The 12,803-nt window shown below is 27.3% G+C and overlaps 1 protein-coding gene across 9 annotated transcripts in view; it reads left to right on the top strand.

Moving 5' to 3' along the window:
- LOC126906136 (disintegrin and metalloproteinase domain-containing protein 11) overlaps window positions 1–12,803 on the top strand; it is a 178,265-nt gene that overhangs the window by 147,519 nt on the left and 17,943 nt on the right. For 7 of the 9 annotated variants that reach the window (XM_050686446.1, XM_050686443.1, XM_050686444.1 and 4 more), the window contains 6 exons: window positions 5,968–6,037; window positions 6,739–6,885; window positions 9,577–9,774; window positions 9,850–9,924; window positions 10,257–10,429; window positions 10,964–11,133. In XM_050686446.1, coding sequence (XP_050542403.1) covers window positions 5,968–6,037; window positions 6,739–6,885; window positions 9,577–9,774; window positions 9,850–9,924; window positions 10,257–10,429; window positions 10,964–11,133 — 833 coding nt within the window. The remainder of the gene's footprint in view (window positions 1–5,967; window positions 6,038–6,738; window positions 6,886–9,576; window positions 9,775–9,849; window positions 9,925–10,256; window positions 10,430–10,963; window positions 11,134–12,803) is intronic. The other 2 variants (XM_050686442.1, XM_050686449.1) reach the window with 1 other exon arrangement.

Genomic DNA, 12,803 nt, shown 5'->3' with positions numbered 1-12,803 from the left:
AGTTCCGCCAACGAGGGTAGAAAAAAGAAATAAATATATAGGTATGCGCCATTTTCTCCTTTTTTTTTTCCTCCTTTCCGGCACTCCTACCGGAACTTAAAACATGTATACCAAAGTGCATAATTCTACCCAGGACATTGTCTGCATTCATTGAAACTGTAGTGTTACAAATGAGAACGAGGCCAAATTAAAAACACAGCAAACACCGATAACGATCAAATCATTTTACCTAGGCCTGAAGAAATAACACAATCTTCAAAATGCTAAACGTCGAAATTTATGCACCACTTTATAATTACCATATTTTTTATTCTTTCTTCTTTACCTATCCCGTTTTCTTTACAACCATCACTGCTATTATTTTAACATTTAAATGAGGGTTATATATAGCCTTTTTCAAATGATTATTTATGTATTCGAAACGAAATTCGGAAATGTGAATATAAAAAAAGAAATAACGTGTTTATCGCATTTAGCTAAAAGAGACAGAAAGAAAAATTCACCTTGCAGCACTATAAACCATAGGCGCCATAAAGACTGATTATATAATTCTTTCACGATTCATTTCGATTTCTATCTTTTATTCTTTTTATCACAATAATACAATGCTTTATTACTATTGAGGATATACTGTGGATAATTTTATCAACTTGGTGAATTTAAGAATTTAATTTTTATATTAATTGAGTTAATAATCAACTGGCCTTCTTTATTTCAATTATAAATATCTCATAAACGTTGTTTTATCTTGACAGACAATTTCAATGATACTATCGGTATAATTAGATTTGAAAACTACCTTAAATCTACCTTTAAACACTACTTATTCCTTCCCCTTAATTTGAAATATTGTCAAAATAATTCTGCTTTACTTGAATATAATATAAAATTTCTTTAGACCTTTTACTATCTTACGCTTGATAAATTATTTGTACGCAATGAAAGTGTACCAAGTTAGTTTGTTATATCAATAGGTATGCTTAAATCGATACTCAATTTAAGTTGAATTTTATAAAGTTATTTATATAAATAAATTGTAATTGATGTGCATTTCTATTTTAACTGTACTTCAATATATGCATTCAAATATTTATTTAACAATACTTTGGTTTTAATAACACAGAGAATAATTAATACTTGAGTAATAGTATATCCTGTACACAATTTATTTTTAATAAATCGTTAAGTTAAAAAGTGCACATTACTTTAAATCCTAGTTGAAATTCAAATTTAACATAACTTATGTACCTTTCAATCTTCAGAACTATGTAAACAAAAATAATTTTGGTAAACTTAATCTTGGATTATTTATAAACATGGAACTTTAAAAATGAAATTAAAAACATTCATTGTGCATTTTTATTTTATTAAATTTTGATCAAAAGTGTTTGTATATGTATGTTCCTTTTTGAAAATAAATAACAATTTAAAAATTAAGATATACATAATAGGAAAAGACTTGATAACTTAATTTAAATTTCCAAAAACTAAAAAGGTTTAATATAATTCACACACAGTAATTTACTATTGATCAAAATAAATTACTGAATTCAGTAAGTTTGGAGCAATTTAGTAATGTATCATGTCTAATTTTTTTTATACGTCGTTCGGAATGTTTGCGCTGGTGTGCACATAAAACGATAATGTATACTTTTTTAGCGACATAATTTATCTTTCAAGATATTATATTATAAACGAAATTAGAATTGATGATGGAAAAATTCAATTATGTGCCTTGAAAATAAAAAAAAAACTACTTATACATTATTATGTAACACTTACCTATAAAATCGTATTTTTAACAATTAAAATTGTTTTAACGTGAAATATTCTTTTCATTGACCATATTATGATATAATAAAAAATACATTAAACATATTAAATGACGTAAAGACAGTTGAAAAGCAATTTCTGTTTAAAGTGCAACTATTTGACATAGACAATAGTATCCCATTTGAGTTAATGGAAATTTACAGGCAAACAATAAAAAGGAAGACCAAAAAAAGGTAATAGAATCAGGCTATTAAAAGTAAATGGAAGTAGGAAATGAAGTTTAGATGGAAAGATTAATAGGGTGTTTAGAAGAAATGAAAACCCTTGTTAGATGAACACAGTTAAAAGTCATTCGGTATGAAAAATGTTCAACTTTGAGTAACACTGAATGAAGTTCAATGGAGTACTAAAAATAAGTAATTGTACATTGGGTATCATAAAAAGTTTACATGATAAAATTTGCTTATTCATTTATTTTAAATATTAAAGTAGTGCCTAAAAATTTTTGACTTTATACAATAGATTACTATTTTTATTGTCAACAAAGTCGTAATAAGAAAAAGTGTTTTTATCATTTATCGATTTAATCATTAATAAATCATTAAAAATAGTTTTTTTTTATTGGTAACCTTTAGTTAATGGTTAATTAGATCAATTGTTAGTTTTGTACTACTTTATAGGTGCATCTCTTGTGCCTTGGTAAGGGTGTCAACTTTGTTTTTTTCAAATGGGAATACATATTTTGAATTTAATAAAATGTTTGTCATTTAATATTAATAGTAAATGCCATTTGAGTTTTTAATATAACTTTATTAATTTATTAAATATAAATCTTTAGAGTTTCAAATATTTGAGTTAATATACATTTATTATATATGTAGGATTACAAATATTGGTAACTAATTGATTTTTATGACGTCGCTATCACAGATAGCAAGTATGGTAGTAAAAAACATTGTTGTGAGTTTATAAGTACACCAACTAGTAATACACTATTATAAGTCATTAGGAATGAACATAAAAAGTATTACATAGCTAATAATTCAAGAATAATATGCAACTAAAGGTAACCAAAAAAAAAAATGTCTAAATTATTTTTATTCTATAAGTAATTGAGTGGGTCATGATAAAAAAAAACACCTGTATATTTCAATATTTATAATATATTTATTGTTTTTTGCTTATTATTATATTCACAATGATCTTTATAATTAATAATTCTTTATTAGAGTATAATAACTACATCAAAAGTAAGTATCCACTCATTTCAAAATTCTCGATGTCCTTTTTTTAAATCATAGATGAATTATTCACTTGCGTTATTATTATGATATCACGTTCGTACACTAAAAAGAGAACACGTCAAGAATTTCTAATCGGATTTTAATACTAAGAGGAAAATTGTACAATAATGGAAAAATAATCCATTAATTGCACCAATCGGTGACATTATGCACATTGAGTTGAGCGAGGAATGCCAAATGTATTCTTATTGAATATATATCACAGGAATTAATGTCATATGAATAACTGCTCTTACAACTACTATAGCATTGCGGACGTGTATCCATACATCTCTTTTTACTTTCTTTTTACCGCAGTAATGGGTATAAGTGGTAACGACTCCGGGTTGAAAATACGCGGCTTTCCTTCATTATTCTTATGGGTTCAGTGCGACAAGGGGAGTCTCGGACTGAAGGTGTAATCAATCATCGCACTAGAATTGTCGTTTCTAACCACTGACGAGAGAATAGCATTACCGAACGCGAATTTTCCTGCTGCCGAGCTACCTCTTTCGTCGCCATTCAGCGCTTTGGCATGTAAAACATAATAATGGCTTTGTCATCCTTTCCGTCAGACTATCACCACCTACGTTGTCATGTCATGTATAATAGAAATAGGTGTACAATTTCTGACAGACATACACACGCAAAAATCCGTCTCCCGGGAAGTTTTTTCAAAGAAAAACCGTTTTTCGTGGGCGCATACAAAGTGTTTAACCCGACTGAACCCAATTCGATTTAAATTTGATCAAATTTATTGCGCATGAAAAGCAATGAAATTTTTTATTTATTCTTTCGGCAGCATTTTATTTATTGTGTGTGTTTTTTGCCACTGATTCGCCGCAGTTGTTCTCAAATACATAATTTACACACAAATCGCCTTTGAATGCCCCAAATATACGATATATTCATAAACAACACTCGAATGCAAATACTTGTACAGTTCCGAATAGAATTAATTTGACCCGGATTTTGTCACCGACAATACAGATATTATATATAAAACCAGAGCTCTTGAAGTTCTGCTTGTTTGTTCTTGTTCATAATATTGTTCAGCTTATTATGCACAAGTCAAACTTAACATTACCGTATTTACCCAAATGTGTTCAGCAACTCATAAAGTGGGATTGCTTCGTGTAATCTCTTAGAGTTTGATATCACTTATAGTTATTAATAGGTAGAACTTATAATTAAATACATATGTATAGAAACATGTCATATATGCAAATATGCGGAATGGTTTATTTATCAAGAAACATTTAATTAATTAAAAATAAAAATAATATTGAAACATTTTTTTTTTTGTGTCAATTTGGTAAATATTTTTCTCGATTTATTAATTATGATATCATATATCATTAACTAGTTTATTTTATAGATAATGATCTAATTAAGAAAATAGCTGGTCTGCAAGATCTTTTGAACTAGTATTTAGAGAAGAAAATGTACCGAAATATGACTATTGATAGACACAACAACATCCATGCATTTTCAACCTCCAATATAAAATATTTATAACTTCTGAAATACTCATTCAAAAGTTTTTATCCATCAATTATTTTTTTAAATAGGTGGAATCTACTAAATAAACTAGTTAATAATATAAATTGACATTTGAAAAAAATAATGTTATTAAGTACTTATAAAGTATAAAAGAAAAACATACCAAATTCTTCATTATTGATAAATTAAAAAAAAGAACAAGTTTTTAAAATAAGCCAAAAAAGAAAATTTTTAATTTTTTAAGAAAAATATTTCTATTTTTTGATCAATTAAAAGATTTATGATTAATGAACCACTCTGTATATTTATATAAACATTTGAATTAAAATTAAATTTAAATAATTTTATATCAAGTATTTTTGTTGTTTTTTTTTTTTAATGTCAATAAAGAGCTCTGTATTTATTGTAATATTAAACGAAAGTTTTTTTTGATATTTTTTTACTACTAAAATTTCATAAAGACATATCAACATTATTTCACAATAATAGTGTATTTGAGCTATTTGTTATTGTTTTCACAAGACGCTAAACAAGTAATAAAACGTTAGGAAATGTGAATTAAGAAATTGTTTTTTCACTACATAATTGTATTTTTTCGTATGGGTTTCTTTTTTACTTCAAGTACCGACTATAAGTGCTTTCATCTCACTTATTGTCGATAAAATCTTGTTGTCCCATTGAAACCAGAATCGTCGAGTGGTATATGTTGTTTCAATGATTCGTTGAAAAGACATTTCCTTAAGCCAGCAGTGATTCGACGCTGGAAGAAGCTTATAAAATGCATGCTATCCGTCAAGATCTAACGAATAAATCCTATTATTTGTAGACCGCGATGAACAGTAATTTGACATGGCATCCCAAGATTCGTTTGTCTACCTCTACCTTCCCCACCCGTCAGTCTGCAATCCTTAATGCATTCTAATGACGGATCGTATTATTTATTTATTTGCTTTCCTTCTCTTTATTTCTATTTCGCATTCGTCTGCGCCAACGATATCCATTGGTAACCGCTAGGAACTACCTCATATACGCCCAATTCGATCGGCCTTTAATGTATTAATAGTGCCTCTATTGAATCTTTATAGTGTATTGTATGTGATTTACTGAAAATCTGTGAATAAATGCAAAAAAAAAAAAAAAAATACACACTAAAAACGTTTTGAATTGCATCTTAACTTAAAATGTATTTAAAATAACATCATGTAGTATTAAAATAACTGTAATTGTACGATTATATTTAGTTTCTGTTTAGGATAAATGCAATTTTTTACTAGATAAATTTTCAAGGATTAAGGGAAAATTTGGCTTTAATAAGTGTTAAATGATATTTATTATGCCAATTAGTCAACCTTTATTATTTAAAGTTTTAAACGTCTTTTATTAAAATTAATTTATTTTTTGTTTTCAGAGAATTATTAGCACCGAATTTAGTACAGAAACATTTTTTACCTCATGGAGCTGAACAGGTTTCCAAACAAGTGAGTGTTTGTACTTGTACACTACTGTGATATAATAGAATAAGTCCAAAATAAAATTGTATTTGTTAATTCGGATAATGTTAAGTTTATAAATAATAAATCTTTTTTATCGAGTTCGTTGAAAATCAAATATACAATTTTCTTATAAACATTTTTAAATGGTTCTGTAAACTTATGATTTTTTTTCTTTTATTGGTTATATTTTTATAAAAATATTTTTACTTATTGCAATAACTATAAAAATGTAAAAAATATGTATCTTTAATATACCTTTACTTTTTGTTAATAATATTGATAAAATTTCTTAATTAAATTTATACTTTCTCAATTAATTTGAAATAAAACATTTATACGAATATCATTTTTATTTTCCCCGAAAACATCTCGAACCTGATACCAATAACTAATAAATTTAACAGTTCATAAAATACTCATATTATATCGAAAACAATTACTTGTAATATTTTTTTAATTGATTATTTCAAGTAAAAGTATTGGAAAATAGGAACTTGTTAAATTATTTCTTACGCAATTATACCCGAGTAATATAATTACAATTGGAATATAGTTTTGAAAATTAAACGTGCATGTATTTAACCTCACGAGGATATTTTTAAATCCGCTTTTTATGAAGATCAAAGCAATTTTCGATAGGTAAAAGACACGAAGATGTTTAATAACGCACTATATATTCTTTCTAGGAAATTGAACATTGCTATTACCACGGTACCGTGAAGGACATGCCTGGAGCCACTGCTGCGTTTCACACGTGTAATGGCGTTGCCGGTGTCATACACATAGGCAATGAAACATTCATTATACATCCATTTTATGGCGGAGACTTGTCGGTCAGTATGACAAAACTAATTTTACACTCATCACTAGTTTTTCAAACTAATAATATCATTTATAGTATAACTTTCATTTTCACTAAAATCAATCACGTCAATACGCGTGTTATATCTTGTATTTTGCCATAAGTCATGGTAATAATTATAATCATTAATTATAATTGTTATTATTCGCCTTTAATTTATCAAGTAATTTTATGAGTAATGATTATTAATTGTATGGTGCACACATAACTTTTGAAGTTATATCCAGAAAGCATTAAAATACATCTAATATTCAAAATACCATCACAAAGTAATCTTTAAAAACATAATTTCGCATCGTTAGATATTATTAAATGAAGTATCGAACCTAATAATTAGGTCGATGATACTGAATAATTGTAATATTCAAATTATCATTTTCTTACACGGGGCGAGATATAGGCAATTTAGTAGCATGCGTGTCTGTAGAATGAATATCTATGTTGTAATAAAATGTGACAGTTTAATAGCGACACTTAACATAGACAATGTATATTAGACATCTATTATGAATCACATTCATTTTAGTTTAGTGTAATACTAAACTATAATAAATCGCATTCGTATCACTGCATAATTAAATAAGTAGCATTGATGTTGTTGAATTATTATTAAATGCGTTTAAGCTATGCACAATTAAGTCCAGATAAGGTTTATGTTATATCAACACTTAATATTTAATTTGACAATACTTCAAACAAATATTAACGTTATCGTCTTAGCTATTTAACATTACTTATTTTCAAGTTAGAACACTCGCAAAAAAATCTTCCACAATTGTTCTCATATTATTTTCATCGAAATATTTATTCCGTCCTCTCTTTGTTCTTATTGACGCATAAAACACAAATATTATGATTACATCAAACAAACATAAACAAATGAAGCATCTAAAAGTTTTTTATAACATATTAAAGATATTAAAACCTTAGTAGAATTTAATCCTACATACTGGCACCTGCTTAGTTAACATATGCTTTACATAATTTTCATTGTTATTCATCAATACTTGTTAACTTTTTCTTTCTATTACATGTCATATTATAAATAATGATATTTTGTATTGTATTATATATAAAGCACTTATAAACTGACTTTTTTTCTCTCTCTACAAAACGAGATTATTGTGGGTCACCCTGGAACTGCCGTTAGGCATTACTTCAAGAAAATTTATAAACTGCCGTTTAGTGTTAAATAATATTGAATAAATAAAGTAAAATACATACTGAAAGTTAATAATAAATTGTAATTTATAGTTAAAATATCTAAAAGTCAAATGTATATATATTTTTTATTTAATGTATTTATGTCAACATAACAATAATGTTTTTACAAAAATATTTTAATGCCAAGAGTCGTTCTTAAAAATACGATACAATGAATCCTTTTCTTTTTTAACCGTTTATAAAATACATATAACACTTCACTGTGACATAAAGGTGATGGCTGTAAACAAGGGAAACCCTGAACATTTTGCTTTTAAATAAGAGCACCACTGCTATCTTATTTTTTGTCCCGAAGGAAATCTTGCTATCCATTGTATACTTACAAACGTCATTAATCATATCCATACTGACATTTCCCGTGGGAAAAAAACATTACTCGGTCGACATTTGTGTTATATATATATATATATATATATATATATATATATATGTTTAACAAATAAATGACCGTGCTGATAGTACAACTTACGCAGTGTACATAATTGTCTCACCAGTTAACTATAGAGTTGTTTGATACTATACCTATTTAAAATCTTACAGTTAATTATAATGATAAGTATTTATTAATCTAAATATATATTTTTTTTTTACTTAATTTAATTCGAAAAAATATATTAAGTTATTTTTTTGGTCAATAAAAATGTATAAATACTAAAAACTATGCAGAGTTTTCAGTAAGTAAAGAGATAGGCCAATTGTTATAAACAATGTGAACAATAGAAACACGTTTCCTTACTTACTGAACACCCTATATATCATAATGTCAAAGTGAACGTATTATGAAGTTAATTTTCCTTAGTTTACATGAAATAAAATAAATTACATACTAAAACTGATTTTTTGAGTCAAATTTATTGAGTCTGTACCGCAAAGCTCCCACAGGATATCATTTTATAAAATCATCAAACATATATTTCTGTTTTTCTTTGAATTATTTGATAGGAATGCTATAAGAGGTTAAAATAACACATTAAATGTGATATTTTTCCTATGAAATCGAAATTGCTTGTGGTAAAATCGTTTTATGTTCTTAATGGAAGAAATAATAACATAAACTGCAGAAGAAATTTTTGACATGTCTAATCTTAGTAACTAAAATGTTATAACGTTTGAATTCGACCTAGTTAAAAAAAATTACAAATCCAATGAAATTGTTGTGCTCTACAGCACAATAATCTCTTAAAAATACTTAAAATATTAAGTATATAAATTGTCTTACGATTCTAAAAAATGATAATTAACGTAATTTTCAATTGAAAGGATTACTATTTCATTCAAAGACATGATTCATAACGACCTAATTTCCTTCGCCTAGCGTTGATTATTTAACATTATTCTCACTGTTAATATTAGTGGAAATATGCAATATTGAAGAATTATAATGTAGTTTATTATTATTATTATTATTATTATTATTATAATCACTTATTGTGGTTAGCAGAAACACCCTCATGTGATATTTGAGGCCAGGGACAAGGCAAAACGTGGGTGTGCCAATGAGCTGAGGCTCGACCGGAAGAGCAAGTACGCCAGCGGATTTGTGGGCGGGAGGTTTCGAAAAAAAAGACGGCTAAAACGAGATCTCAGAGAGAGGACTAAATACATAGAGACCGCTCTTATTTTAGACAAAGCTATGGTAAGTGTTTGTGTTCTTTTTTAAACACAAATCTCAAAAAAACAAAACAACAACAAAATTCTGCTTTATGTCTAGTTTGAAATGAGAAATGGCAGCACTAGATCGGAAGTGATTACCGATGCCATTCAAATAGCTAACATTGCCGATTTAGTAAGTAAAATTTATGATTACATACTAAAATTAACTTAATCTTATCATTCACGGTAAATTTGTTATTTTAATAGTTTTTAAATTTTTGCAAAAAATTTTATCATCAAAAAATATAACATTTTTTGTGACAATCGAATTTAAAAGTTAATTTGATAAAAAAAAACAATACTGAAAAAATTCAGACATTTTTATGTAAAAATCTAATGCCACCCGGGGTGATACTTCCTCTAGACACTTTCCCCGTAAATATGTCACAGTCATCTAAACGATTTTTTTTTTTGTATATATATAATTTAAAATTTATTTTTTTATTTTTATCAATTCATAATTAGTATTTTCGAACAATAAACACTCGAGTGTCTGTGGTTTACATCGAGACATGGCAAGGAGCCAATCAGGCTCCAATCGACAAAAACCAAGAGATCAGCGCCGCATTGCTCAATTTCAACGAATATTCATCACGCGAGCTGTTCAATGTAGCCAAAGACACGGCTCAACTACTTTCGTAAGTGATATAGTACTGTTGTTGTATTTAATTTCAGGTTAAACATGGTTTGAAAAATGCATATCATTACTTTTGTATACTTACAAGAGCATTTAAAAAAATCTCCCTTTCTAAAATTGACAGATGCAATCTCTACGGAGGCCATCGGCCTTCTTAAGTTTTTTATTTGTTGGTTGCAGCTTTCTACGGAAACTCTTTCGTTTTTCCCATCAATCAAACGTGTGACAACGACCATTGTATTAACAATCTTACTACCCATGCCACTCACTCCCTCACTCGGCTACGAAACTCATCCATCATGAAAGCGTGTTGCCCTATTACCTACTGCTGCAAATGTGCACTTTGTGTTCATAGAGTATATTAAAATATTTTGTTTCTTTTCTTCTTTTCCATCTACTTCGTTTTCAATCCCTCTGTCTTAATATTCCATCCCGATATCCGCAATTAAAATATTAAGCTTTGCACGTTTTAAGCCATTGTATATTTATTTGAATTTTTTAGTTAAGACTATCACTCGAAATTTGTCATTTTCAGGGGTGAATATTTTGTCGGCGGCGAAACTGGAATGGCCATTCATGGAACGGTTTGCACTTCCAAATCTGTTGGAATCAGTGTCGATGTCAACGCTTATGAGCCGCACATCATTGCCGGTTCGATGGCTCATATGATCGGTCATAACGTTGGAATGGGCCACGATGATAAAAGTAAGACTATATGAGACATTTATTACAAAATATCTAATACCTCAAATTTTTTAAAAAATGTTAATACAATATAATGCGACAAAAGACATTGGTTTATTTAAAAATTATATGCAGCAGCTTAAGTAGGAAATACAATAATGTCACCATGGGAGTTTTTTTTTTTTTTGACCTTATCACTGGATTTAAAACCAGCTTTGTAATAATTCTGATAAGTAACATAATTATAAAGCTCAATGAGCACAATACACTAAACAACGCCAGTAGTGATCAGTTTAGAAAACAGTTCATTTAATGGCAAAGTTAAAACTAAGTTATAATAAATTTTAAAATAAACGAATCCCTAAACCTTTGAAATTAAATTACTACCATCCAACACAAATATTCTTATAATATGCTGATAATCATGTATTTCATTTGTTTAGAAACTCTCTCGTGGAAATTAATTAAATTCACTTTTATAAAATGTTTTAATAATAATTTATATTAATCAGTTTAATAATTTAAAAACATTTATAACGTCAAAAATTAAATGTCTGACAATTTAGATTATAGTCTTATTGTATCATATACCTTCTACCTTACACAAACTATTATTATATTTTCACAATTATTTTCTTTGGAAATGTTCTATAAATTAAGAACAATATTCATTGATAACTTTTATTTTATAATATAATTTTTTCTTAGAGATTTTATAGTAGATGTTTTCTTTTAATAATTTCCATTAGACTGCACAGTTTAATACAATATATTATTTCAGCCATGCTTGTTTCATTTCATTTTACAGAGACAAAATATTATACAAAAATATGTGTAAAAAGAATAAGCCTGCTTAAAAAAATTACAATTCACAAGATACTATATCATTTGTATGTGATATGTGGTTACCTAGAGATGATAAAGCTTCAAAATAAACAACGCAAACACAATCTCTTTTGCAAATAAAATCTCGAACTGAGTATTATTTTAGTCTCATGCATGTCAATTAAGCTACTATCTTTTGGCTTGGTTGTTGCTTAAATAAATATGATCTAAAATTACCATTGAAAAATATAGCTCCACTTACAATTAAATACTAATTTTATATTTTAATTATTATTTATACTTTATAATTAAAAACAAAAATGTCGATAATTTTAATGGATTTCAGCTAAAATACCAACTGCTGAATATTAATAACACATCTATTAATTTGTAATATTTACAAAACAAAAAAACTTTTAAAAATAATTGAAAAATGCTGCATTCTATCTTATTAAACCACCTTTAAAAAATAAAACGATGTGTTATTCTGTCGCAAGTAAAAAAAAAATAATAATTATCAGCCGTTTTTGTCCAGTGTTTTATGACTTTTTAAAAACATTACTAAAATGACAGATTACCATTTAGAATGTTTTTACAATTAACCACATAAGCACTTTTTAAATATGACCTCCAAAAAAGTTAACTTTTTTTTTCTCGTTACCAAGGTTGGCTCTTTTTAAAATTGTCATCTCGACTTTTTCTACAGTCTTTGATACTCCAACTATCTGAATTCGGATGGAAATATCTAAGTATTTTAATTATTTCTATATAATGTAACCATCGGTGCATTTTACTCACACATTACTGCTTCATTTAACATTTACTGATTTCTACTTTTATTATACTTAAGTTAAAAAATGTTATTT

The sequence above is a fragment of the Daktulosphaira vitifoliae genome, unplaced genomic scaffold (assembly GCF_025091365.1).
Source record: "Daktulosphaira vitifoliae isolate Bord-2020 unplaced genomic scaffold, ASM2509136v1 Scaffold_4, whole genome shotgun sequence".
Classification (NCBI taxonomy): domain Eukaryota; kingdom Metazoa; phylum Arthropoda; class Insecta; order Hemiptera; family Phylloxeridae; genus Daktulosphaira; species Daktulosphaira vitifoliae.
This window is presented reverse-complemented; position numbering and strand designations above follow the sequence as displayed.